Source organism: Aythya ferina (assembly GCF_964211825.1).
Source record: "Aythya ferina genome assembly, chromosome: 4".
Taxonomy (NCBI): domain Eukaryota; kingdom Metazoa; phylum Chordata; class Aves; order Anseriformes; family Anatidae; genus Aythya; species Aythya ferina.
Window position 1 is genome coordinate 53,641,092 of NC_140300.1, and position 12,919 is coordinate 53,654,010.

Consider the following 12,919-nt stretch of genomic DNA (forward strand, 5'->3'; position numbering starts at 1 on the left):
ATTATGTTCTTCAGATTTTTTTTTTATTATTATTACTTTTTTGCTATTGAAGACAAACATTTCCAAAATCCATTACAAAACCTGTAACATAAATCTAAGTAGACACCTATGTATGGAGAAAATATCATAGACCACTATTTTGCTGCCCTGGTACACAACTAATTATGGATAGTATTCATGTTATGTATATGTCCATTCGTATATTCATGTACCCATGGGAGCAATGCAGCTAACCATCTGAAAAACTACAAGAGGAAGGGGCAGACACTACAGTTACAAAAAATGGAAAATGGAGGATTTTACTGATGAGTTTGGAATTCTGACTTAATTTAACTGACAGGCTTTGAGTAAACCACTACGTTGCAGTTGACTTATAATTAGTGCTTTTATATCCCAATAGGCGAACTGTTAGAGGAAACTTCAAAGCTATTTTCTTCACGATGTTTTTATCCAGATTTTTATTTTAAAATAAAATTCAGTACAGTTTCAAACATTTTTGTGTCAGCAAACAGCTCTGAGTTTACAGGGGCAAATTCCATGGGGAATTCACTCTATTTTCAAGGCTATTCGTAAGGCCACGCAGAGGCAACTACGATAACATACAAAAAGATGCTTAAAAAAAACAACCAAAAAAAAAAAAAAAAAAAAGAAGAATCCTTTCAACACATGATAAAGCATGATGAAGCCCAATGCAGTATAGTCTGAATTCCAATAACATTAATTTATCTTAAGAAGGATTGGACAAAATTGCACTATTTTCATATGTCACAGATTGGTGTTTTTTTGTATGCCATACTCCTGAAGTAAGCCAACTAATGTGCCATTTAGCTTCCCAAAGTGTTTTGTACTTTTAGAATTGGTCACTCTACCTTTTTGGTCAGTATTATCAGTCAGTGACTGCATGGAGACTACCATGTTATATCCTGGAACAGGACTAGAAACTGGCAGCAGCAGGACAGGAAAGGACTAGAACCCCCTTAACAACAACAAAAAAAAGATGCTTGCATGTACTTGCATATTTCATGGCCAATTCAATGATATAATTAGCAGTCAAGCAGAAGCTTAGGCATTACCCAGGTGTCCCCAACCAGTTCTCTGTCCTCCACATCTTGACAATGCCAGCAGATATATGTATGTAGATAATGCTTAAATGGTTACTATTTATTTAACCAGAAGATGCTATTTTTCTATGCCACTATAAAGAAAACCAACAATCCTACTACAGACTCCATTTTACAGTATTCTAACTCTCTGTTAGCTGGAAATCCAAAACAAACCTGGGCTTCGGATATTGACAGAGAGCATAAAGGGCCAAGGCATGAGACCAGTAGTTCACGTGGGAATGGTACAGCACACCCCAGATTGAATCTTCAGACAATTAACATGAGAGCCTTAAAGAGTGAGATGAGATCTATTGCCAGAAAGGCTCTAGACATAGCGAAAAGTAACATCCTCTAGTGCAACAGATGGAGCATGCCATAATGGATTTATGACCAGCCAGGCAGCATTGCTGCAATCATGAACAGAGCTCAGTACTTAGGCACGTAATGCATTCCCCCAAAGCCATCATCATCCAACCCTGGCAGAAGTTCACTCACTGCTTGCTTGCATTGCAAATGTTTGAGAACAAGAGAAGAGTGTGAATAGCAGAACTCTGGCCATAACAAGTCTATGGGTGCGGGAAGGAACATCGCCTTCAGGGAGCTATGCTATTTTGGTATCCCCATGATGCCTATGCCATGCTGCTGCTGTAAAAAAAAAAAAAAAAAGCAAATACAGGTGGTGCATTTGAGCTTGCCCTAACCCAGTTCAGGATCTTCCTCATGGCTTTGTTTTTTGAATAGTTGCCTGCAAGGCCTTGCAGGTAGATTCCTCTATCATTTGCTCCAGGATTATATTTTCATTTTATTGCTGTGCACCTTTAAAACTGTAGGTTTTAAGCTACAACAGAGTTCAAACAGTTTTGTTTGTACTTGTTATTCATCTTATTATTCATCTCACCCAGAAAAATAAATCAATTGATGAAGGGAATTTCCATGTGAACATGTACGCAAATCAAGCATGTCAATAGGATCTGTGATGGTGACAAGTTAAAGTCCACCTTCAGAAAAGACACATATTAAGGAAGCACACATGAAAGATACTGATCGTAATATACAGCCTGCAGTGATGGTCTTCCCAAGGAGGTCCTAATGTACAAATACAGACAGGAATAAAATAAAACACAAAGGAACCTACATGATAGGATAACTCACTTCCCTTCAGGGAAGCAAGCATGAAAACAGGCCCCAGCAGATACATTCACTGGAACCTTCTGTAGCCTCAGAGATTTTCTTTAAGGTGGGGAAAGAGCCAATGCTTGCCAACAGTTGTGTTTAGTTTTTGCTACTACAGACAGGTCAGAGCTCCGGTTGCATGAATTTCCATGCCAGTCTAGTTGCATCACATAGCCTTCACCAAAATGCCTTTAAGGTATCAAAATTATGTTCTTCAGGGGAGAATGGTTCTGGTGTCTTGTAGATGTTGGTGTGATTTGCTCCACTCTAAGCAAGTGTCTAGAATCTTGAGATTTACTCAAGACTCTTCCTTGGCCGTTATTTGTCATACTAGGCAAAGTTATTCCGCATGTAAGAGGGGATGACAAGCTCCATCAAAAAAACTCCCTTCTGAACTTTTCAAAAAGAACATTCTCACTATCTTAAACATTTTTACACCATTAGCTTACGTGCTGCATATGAAAAACAAATGCTAAATGTGGCGCCTTACACTGAGTGCTATGGTGAATAGGTATGCCATACAATATTCCTATCATTACTAAATGAATCTCTATTGTGTCCAGGAAGCTATTAGAGGTCTTATACAGCTTTTATTAATAGAACTGTGATCTCTGTGGAATGCAAGTTGAGAAAATGCCTCGTGCCTATCTTCCCTACCTAACAACTGTTGCTGAGTGACATTATCAATTGCAACTTGTTAGAGTAGAATAATAGGAAAACTCTTCTCTAATCATTTGCTACAGTTCAAAAATCAAGCTTTCCACATAGTGGATCTCTAACAGTGTAACATAGCATTATTTCCAATTTCCAAGTTGTATTTAATGAACCTGGTTGCTCGGGTCTTCCCAAACAGTGCTCAATGTACAAGAAAAAGCAGGGAACAGCAGACTTAATACTATTTACTAGTCTCATAATCTTGAAAGGAGATGGGGACTCCAGTCTTAAATGGCATAATCCTAGCCATTGGCTTAATTTAGGATAACTAGGAATAACTAATGTACTGGGCATTTCTACCATGCATGGCCATGGCAGATAAAGCAGAGAAGGGTAGCTTAGAACTTGCCATGTTCTGAGATATTCCAGATACTCCAAGAGTATCAGGAGTAGACTTTTATTTTTTTAACCTATAAGAAACAAGAGCATGTTCACCTCTCCAGTTCTACAAAAATAGTATAGCTTTGAGAAACTGTACACAAACACTACAAATACAAATTCTGCTTTCAAGTAATTTTCAAATACAACTTAAAAATAGTATAGTTATGCATAAAGTGATAGTCTATGAAGATTTTTGCCAAGTTGACATAATTAAAAATAGGATATTAAAGAATAAACATTTCATGTTGTCAGAAGTACTTAACTACTGTACATACCCCACATACCTTTCTAAGTGCATGATTAGTTGTTTGTTGCTTACATTAACTTCTGCCAAGTTATTATTTTAAAAGAAGGTTCCTCTGAACACTTTCTGCTTGCAGCTAAAAGCACTTTGACAGCTACTGAATATCAGTTTTAATTTTGATAAAATTAATTCCAGCCTAGAGAAGAGAAGGCTCTGGGTAGACCTTAGAGTGGCCTTTCAGTACCTAAAGGGGGCCTACATGAAAGCTGGGGAGGGACTCTGTCAGGGAGTGGAGTGATGGGGCAAAGGACAGTGGCTTTAAACTAAAAGTGGGTAGGTTTTGTTTAGATATTTGGAAGAAATTATTTACTCAGAGGGTGGTGAGGCACTGGCACAAGGTGCCCAGAGAAGCTGTTGATGCCCCATCCCTGGAGGTGTTCAAAGCCAGGCTGGATGGGGCTTTGGGCAACCTGACCTGGTGGGAGGTATCCCCACCCGTGGCAGGGGGTTGGAACTGGGTGGGCTCTAAGGTCCCCTCCAACCCAAACCATCCTGTGATTCTATGAAAACAGAATTATTTTGCCTTACACAGTTTTATGAATGGGAATTATAACTCCAACTTCTATTATATTATCTATATTAATCATGTATGGACTCTTCCATATAAGCCAAGCTCTCAGCAGTATTTCCCAGTAGAGTTTATGTCTTATGGTCCCCAAAACATCTAACAATTAGTTATGTCTGAAGATTTTATGCACGTACTTTGAAACCACAGGCTACTACCTCATCCTAAAGCAAAGGAATTATAAAAATCAGCTCAATCTCTAACTCAGCACTTATATAGAGTACTTTCATGGTATGACCAGCTGATTGGTGTAGTAGGAAGAGCCTAAAGGTTGCCTTGATCTTTGGGTTTCTGTCAAGCAACAGATGTACAAAAGCCTGTTATTAACTCTTCACAGATCTGGAAATACTGCAAGAGAATTAATCATACTGTGCAGGTCACTGTCACTGCAGATAGCCTATTAAGGAGCTAATTATACCCCAAATTAATCTGCAAGTAAGTTCATTTTTGTAGGTCAGTTTATAGGGCACAGAACTTTAAAACTGAATAAACATACATGTGCTTTGACATTTCCCATAAAATAAATTAATAAAATTATTTTTATAGAATAATTAATAAATACATATTCACTTTAACACAAAAGCTAGGTAAACATAAAAGCTAGATAGACAGAAAAGCTAGGTATCATAATCTATTTATAGCACAGCTATAAGTGCCTGATTGCAAAGCACTTAGCTCTAAATAACTAATCAGTCCCTTTCAATTCAATGGGGCAAGTATGTGTATACGAGTAAGTGTTTACAAGATCAGTGCCAAAGTAACTGATCCAGTAAAATAATCCAGTAAATTGGACCTTTACAATAGAGTGGATGCCTTTTTCATTTAAGTCTTTTATGCTAGTAATACCACTGACTTCACCAGAGGAAAAAAAATAAAAAATAGAGAGTTTATTAAGACATAGTGTTTAATCCACTTTAAACAAATGTAAAAGACTGCATCGTTCTGTCCTGCATTTGGTGCTATTCAGCGTTTTAATACTGCAAATACTGATGATAGACTATTATGTTTATTTTTTCTAAAATCTGTGGATGACACTGAACTGCAGGTGCTGTAACTGCTCAGAGGGAAGCAGTTAAAAATAGATTTGAGTAAAATGGAGAAATTGCATGAAGTTAGCTGAAGGCAAGTATTATACTTAAAGGGGAAGAAGCAAATGCATAATACAGTGACACTGTTTTAACATGCGGTTTATAGTTGGCTACAATCCATAACACTATATTGTTGGGAAAAAAAAGCATCACCGCAGGAGGTATTACATAGGGTATCACATATACGGCACGTGATATGTGTCCCACTTTTGTACAACCAATAGTTCCACTGGGTACACCCATAAAGTGTCAGCTGGAGCGCTCCGTTTAACATGAGAAATTAGATGTGAATAAAGATGTCTGTGAACTGTATATGCACTGGCACAAGTCCAGACAAGGCAACTACAGTAATTCCAGGTCTAGAAAACAAGACTTAACAGACCAAGTGAAATCCTTTGTTCTAGAAAAGACAAAAACTACAGAGGTGGGAACATGCATGCTAGTAGTCTTTAAATTTCATACTTGGAGAAAAACTGATAAAATCATTCATTATATAAGACTTATGTAGATCTCAGGTTAAGTGGGAAGCATTCTAGTGATGAGAAACAGTAAAAATTGGCATCAGTTGCATAAGGACACTGCAGAAATCACTATTACTGAGCATTTTAGAAAAAGGTTAAACAAATATTTACCAGGCGACCCTTTTATATTTGGTACTTGAGGGTTGAAATTACCTCTCAAGGTGCCTTTTAGCTGTACAGAAAAAAAGTTTTACTCATACTTCATCTTCATAAACAAACTATGTGATTTATAATTAGTAGAGATTTTATACACACGTTTCTGGTCTTATCTGATGCTGGACACTGATCTAGTTCTTATATTTCAATGCCACATACACCCTATAATAATTTAAAATTAATTATGGGCGTTGTCCCAATCCAGCTGTTCACATACATGTGAGATCTAAAGGATAAATTTAACACAGTAGACCGCAGAGAAAACAAGAGAGAAGATATTTCTGAAATCTGAAGGAAGAAAACATGATCTGTTTCACTTCTATCTAGCAACAAGACTGCAACAGGCAGATGATACAGGTAAAGCTGTCTGCTTGTGTTCAACGAAGAAAAAGTCACAAAACTAAGGCAGTCAGCCAAGAAACGTGTGGTTCCTAGGGCTCAAATCCTGTATTGACCCATACACCTTCAGTATGATAAAATTAGTTCCATGAAGTACTAGTGCTCAGTACCTAAAATGTCCTCAATTATTAAAGCTTTGTAAAAAGCATGGCTTATTTTAACTCAAGAACTCAATTTGCTAAGTATGGAATAATTCCTGTGGCTAGTAGCACATTTCCAAAGGCTCTTTTCTTCAAAATTATAACACTCTATCCTAGCTAGCCTTTATAACAGCAAAAAGTAATTTTGTAATATTACAAGCAAACTGAAAATACGAGCGTTAGCAGAATTTTAAGAGTAATATAATCAAGTTAAAACTAGAAAATGAAAACTAACGTTTCCTCTAATAGGAGCTACTCCTAAGATACTATAAACTTCAATTAGGCAATGATAGGCTATTTTTTTTTTTTTTTGTGGGCAGGTTTCCTGCTGAGACTTATCTGTTGCTTAATAAAAAACACATAACAGGATTGGTAATCAGGTAGATATTCAGTATTTAATTTTATTATTTAATGGTTCAAGCTGTGGCTTTACATGACTTATTGAACATCTTCCAGATATTAGTTTGAACAGGACATTTTGTTCACTGTATTTTATAAACTCTATTAAGGTATCTCCATACTGTACTTCACAAACATAAAAAACCAAATGCCACAACATGGTGTGAGCTAAGACAATATCATACCCCCTTCTACAAACACAGAGCAAAGATGTAGACAGAGTAAGATAAAATCATGATTTTGAAGAGTCTTATTAGCATCTCAGAGAGCAAGGACCAATCCTGTTAATCATGACAAATGGCTGAATTTGTAGATTATGAAACATTAGCTAAACACTTGCTTAGAACTGTTCCAAAACTAGACACAAACACTGCAGGTTGGACAGTGAAAAATACAGTTTACACACAAAATATTTGCATTAACTGTTCCTTGTTTGCTTGTTTTGTAATAAACCAAACAGAAAAACAGAAACTCCACAGTATGTGTGAGATTTTAAAATCAATATAAATGTCTGCTACCTGAGCAAAACAGCAACCTGCAAGAGTGACAGATTTTCGTCTTTTGTATGGGCTGACTACCAGAAGGCCAAACATACATTTATTTGGTTATAATAGCTCAGACATCTGATGACTGACCTGGATTCAGAAGATGACATAGGGAAGACTATTTTGCTTTTCATCTTGATGCATTTTATTCCTTTCCCTTTATTTTTCCCCCAGTCTTTTCCTTCCTTACTCAGATTTTGTGTCTGTCTTCACAAACTGATCTGCCTTAGAGCTAAAAGGAAGTTTCTGACAAAAAGTTCTTCTTGATTTAAAGCAAGGGCTACGTACCATGTACTCTGTGAGTATTTTTGCCAGTGGGACAGATGGTCAGTCCTTTCCAACCTGCTCTAGTGAACACATGTACATACATACACCCACACATACAGCTATACATATATTCACACACAAGCACACATACGTAGTAGTTCAAATGATCTGATTAATATACTCAGATGTAAAAACCCTGGGTTTCAGAACTTTCTCTAAATCACACAAAGAAGACATGATATAAATACACCTCAAGTAAATGTTCTGCAAAGCAAGCTAGTTTTTTCTAATTTTCCCCTTCACATTTAACTCAAATTATTTCTAAGGTAACTCATGTTACCTAGAGATGAACGATGAATGTGATAAAAAACAAGACAAGTCTTCCTGTTTCATTACCAAACTCAAACTTTCAGTCATCTCAGAACACAAGGAGCAATCAAAGACAAGTGAAGCAGCAGGGATCCCATGCTGAACAAAAGCACGGCTCAGTCAGTTAAGAAAAGAGATTTCTGTCTTCTGTGGCCAATAAAAAGTATTGTATGAAAATGGTACTGGCTCACCAGAGATGAGCTTGTGGCAACAGTAATGCCCAGTTCTTCCAAAGTTCTGCCTGAGCAAACAGAAAACGGAATTTTCAAAAGAGCTTTCAACCCAGTAAAATGTGGTTTTCACACAGATGCCCAAAAGCTCACCCTGACAGACAGTAAGTTTTCTGATGCATTCCAAGATGCTCATTCAAGGTACAGAAGGACTGTATCTTCCCCATCCCTCCATGCATTCAAGGACAGGTTGGATGGGGCTTTGAGAAACCTGGTCTAGTCAGAGATGTCCAGGCAGGGAGAGGTAGAATTAGGTGATCTCCAAGGTCCCTTCCAACCCAAACTATTCTATGATTCTATGATTCAAATAAATTATATGATAACTTTAACCTAATCAAGAAATAATTCTCAGAACTATCTAGACTAGTTTCACTAGAGTGTTGCAAAATAATAATATGCCAAGTGTGGAAAATTTCACCCACGTGTGGCTAAAGTGGGAGCAACCTTAGAAGCAACTGGGGAAGAAAAATGTCTTAAACTAGAAAGTGTTTGGCAGCCTTAGGCATAGGCCTCTCTCCTAACAGGACATTGATTGTAATACTTCAGTTTTATTCTGAACTTAATATTAATATGCAAAAACATACTTCTACTAATAATAATAATTTGCTTAAAGAATCTAACAGTGTTCCTTAAGAATTTTCTTAAAAATAACAGACAACTATAGAAAAAGCCTCCTCCTACATATCATTTGACAAACTGAATATAAAAAAGGCTAGCAGATAAGTAATTGCCTGAAAATAATAAATAAATAAATAAATAATGCTTAAAACCCACACAGCAACAAAGAACACAAACTTTAGTGATAAGATTGTAAATACAAATATACCTTGTCCTTGAGGAACTCCATAAAATTCAGCAGCTATCCTTGCTGCTTCCTTGCGGTTCCCTTTCACAATGTAGAAGTGACTGAGTATAGCAAGGCTGATCTTCACAAAAAGTTTAAAACAAAAAAGGGAAAGTATAGTAAAGTAGACATTGGATAGCTGCTGGGCAAAAGGGCGACTTTCTTCTATGACAGTCATTGCTGCAGCAAAATCTCTCTCAGTGTTTGGGTAGGGCTCTCAAATGTGTTGATAAGATCATATGGCTCCAGCTACGCACTCTTGGGAACAACTGGTGCTGAGGAAAGAAAATATCAGCTGGTCATGATGCTTGCTGCTCAAAATATGAGGATTATTTATACTGTACATAGTATTGAGTTCACTACCACTCCTGCTGGCCTGGTGATATTCAAGTGGGACGGAATATAACAGACACAAGTTGCAAGAGCCTGGATTGTACTTGTTCCACTTAAAAGGTCTGTTTAATTCCAGATTCTGCATTTCTAATTCATTTATTTATTCTGTTTATACACGTTTAAAAAGACACTATCAAAAGTATTATTATTATAACCTACAATTTCATGTACTAAAACAGCTAACTCAGGTAAATAAGTCAGTTTCTGCTAAAATAAGTTCTGCTTAAGTACAAGTGCTCTTTTATGTTAATTCATTTTGTGTTTAGCTAACATTTCTCTTTAAAAAAAAAAAGAGAATCACATCAGTAAATACTTGAAATACACATTAATAAAGATACATAGATTTTAAAATAGACCAATTTTGACAGCCTCTTGTTATTTTGTTCAGGCTGAATAAAATAGCTAGTATGCATGGCTTATAGCATTATGAAAAAAAAAAAAACAAAACCACGACACAGTACTCAGAGCAGGTAAGAATCAAACTCTAACATGTGCTTATAAATAAGATCTCAGAACATTTTAAATAAAGGCAGTAGTAAATATACAGCATGGAAAATTTCTAGTGCTTATGATACATATTTCGTTGTGCTGTATCATATTATTTTAAGCTAATGATATGGCAGGTTTTTTTCTTGGCCAGTTTTAGAAAGGGCAATCAAAGTTCCTCAGATTTTTTAAGAATTAATTTGCTTATATACCATAAGCTGATTACTCATAGTTATCAGAAGTCACACACAAATTGTTCCATTAGTGTGAGTAATTACTAATGAGTAAATTACGGTGTCACAACATGACACAAACTGAGGAGCCACAGAACAGAACTAGATTTCTAAGTAAGCTATGGCCCTAAAATAATTGTGGCAGCACAGGTGAGGGTCCTATTTTAATTCCATTATACTTCTTATTAAATAAAAAAGAAATAGTGTCATTATAACTAAAAATACTCTTAAAAAACTCTGTAATCTTAAAGTGAAACACGGTTTCTATTCTACTCTGGATTCTCTTGTCTGATAGTCAAAAAAACAACAACAAACAAACACATTTTAGAATGTTGGCAACTGTCCATGAGGAACAGTGGGTACGATCCCACTGTGCATCCAAAGATCCCCCTGCCTTTAATGAATAGCATAGCAGACATTAACAATATTATACAAAATCATATTGCTAAAGGAAAAGAAGGAAAAAACAAAACAAAAAAAAAAAAACACACTCTTATCACCTGGCTCCAGGAGTAATTACAGTAAGAAACTGTAATGTTTTCTGAAAATTACATTCAAATAAAACTTTCAAGTGAAGAAAAGACAATGATAAAAGAAAAGAAAAGAAAGTGTGCTTATAAATAAGTACCAGGATTTTTAGCAGACAGGAACTAGACTGTGCTTATCTTGAGAGAGGCAAACATTCAGTTTTTTCTTGAAAAAAAAAAAAAATCTATGCAGAAGTCAAAATAGTAACTAGAAAAGGAAATAAAAAGGTAGTTTACACTGTAAACTATATTAGTCTGTGAAAAAATATATATGTTTTCTCTTACATTTTGTTTATAGACATTTTCTCATCTAGCTAGAATAGGAACTGCTCTCCTCATACCATAGTTAGAAGTAGAAGTGAGTACTTAAAATACCAAATGAAAATCCCTTTTTATATTTGGCACATTGTTATCTGACACTGAATTGTGGTGTCATGTTTTCCATAAGGATAAATAGGCATTATGTTCTGAGGTAGCACTGCCAATTTCCGTTTCAATCATTAATAGAAATGGTATTTTCCTTAGTAACATACCCAGTATTGGAATTTCAGACTTCCATATTTCTATGTGTATTACTGAGCCTAACTCGATCAGAATTCCCAAGCCACCTGAAGTACTTGTTTTTGCAAATTTACAATGCAGAATAAGGAAGAATCAATTATCTCATAGGAAATCTTTATTTTCTTTACAATGTTTTTTGTTTTTGTTTGTTTGTTTGTTTGCTTTACCTGACTGCATATTGTGTCATCCAGTAAGTGTTCTTTCTCATCTGGACTTCTCCCATGTTTCATTAATTAACAAAGCAGCATTTCTTCGTAGACGTGAAAATCCAAATAGCAATTGCTATAAATAACAGATGGAGTTAACAGCAGCACTCAGAGTTAATCTTCCCCTTACAATCGTGTTTCCTACTTCTTACAACTGATGTAGACAAATCACTGAACAGAGAAATTTCTTAGGTGTCTTCTTCAGGTTGAATTTTTCTGTAAAGCATCAACAAAAACAGTAAGAGCCTTCTCAAAAATAAGGTTGCAGATTCACGTAATATTTTGTAACTAACCTTTCAGAAAATCCCCATTGATCTGTACATCTTCTGCTTTTAGAAACAGCACAAAAATCGAGCAGGAGAATTAGTCCTGTATCAAAGCTTATCTTCCGTCCTCTCATAAATTTCCTTCCACGGCAGTAAACTATATACTGACAAAAGTAATAATAAGTTTTGAGAATTTCAGTTCACACATACAAAGAAGCTTGCAAAATTACTCTCCTAATAATACTTCTACTTTCTCTATAACTCTCTCATATTTCTAGCTTTACTGGAAACACTGCAACTGCACAGAACTGAGTTTACCCTAGTCTAAGGCTTCTAAAGCTCACCAGAAATTGCCATTTATAGCTTGTTGGCAAACTCATGCTTCCAGGCATGCAGTTATGAAAACAGAACAACAGTTTAGATGTTAGCATTCATGTGGCATTTTGAAGGAATCAACAATGTGAATACTGAGACTTGAACACAAAATAGCTGAGAACAAGCCGATGCAGACTGGGTGAACAGGAATGGAAAGCTATGGATGTTGGAACAGAAATCAGAAAGTAGAAGCACAAGTAAGGAATTAACAATGATGCTATGTGAGAGCAGAGAAAAATGGCCTGTAAATGTTCTATTGCATGGCAATGTGGAGCAATTGGAGTCTGATCTGCAGCAGTGCAGAATACAGATAGCTTCCAAATAGAGATGCATCATCAATATGCAACAAATATACATTATAAAAATATAAAAGCATTTGAAAACAGCAGTGATTTAATCTGGACATTCATATTTAGTGTATAATTTTGACACCTGAAAATGAAATTTCTCTGTGCCTCACTTCCTCACTTGGAAAATGGGTTTAGTAGGACTACTTAGTAGCAGGATTCTGAAGGTTACTTCATTGCTGTAAACAAAACAATCAAATATTACAGTGAAAGCAATACTAAAGCTAATTAGGTACTTAATTTTTCTTTTAATACAATATTTGGATAACAAACCTAAACAGAATGAAATACTTCTGAACGATCACTGATTTCATGATTACATCATAA

The 12,919-nt window shown here is 35.9% G+C and overlaps 2 protein-coding genes across 2 annotated transcripts in view; one reads left to right on the forward strand and one right to left on the reverse strand.

The window, feature by feature from the left end:
* Positions 1 to 12,110, reverse strand: part of ASB5 (ankyrin repeat and SOCS box containing 5) — a 29,153-nt gene extending 17,043 nt beyond the window's left edge. The window contains exons 1-3 of the mRNA XM_084517452.1: positions 11,898 to 12,110; positions 11,566 to 11,820; positions 9,181 to 9,473 (exon numbers count right to left, since the gene is read on the reverse strand). Coding sequence (XP_084373578.1) covers positions 9,181 to 9,376 — 196 coding nt within the window. The 5' untranslated portion in view covers positions 9,377 to 9,473; positions 11,566 to 11,820; positions 11,898 to 12,110. The remainder of the gene's footprint in view (positions 1 to 9,180; positions 9,474 to 11,565; positions 11,821 to 11,897) is intronic.
* Positions 1 to 12,919, forward strand: part of SPCS3 (signal peptidase complex subunit 3) — a 30,098-nt gene that overhangs the window by 608 nt on the left and 16,571 nt on the right. The gene's annotated exons all lie outside the window — the stretch shown is intronic.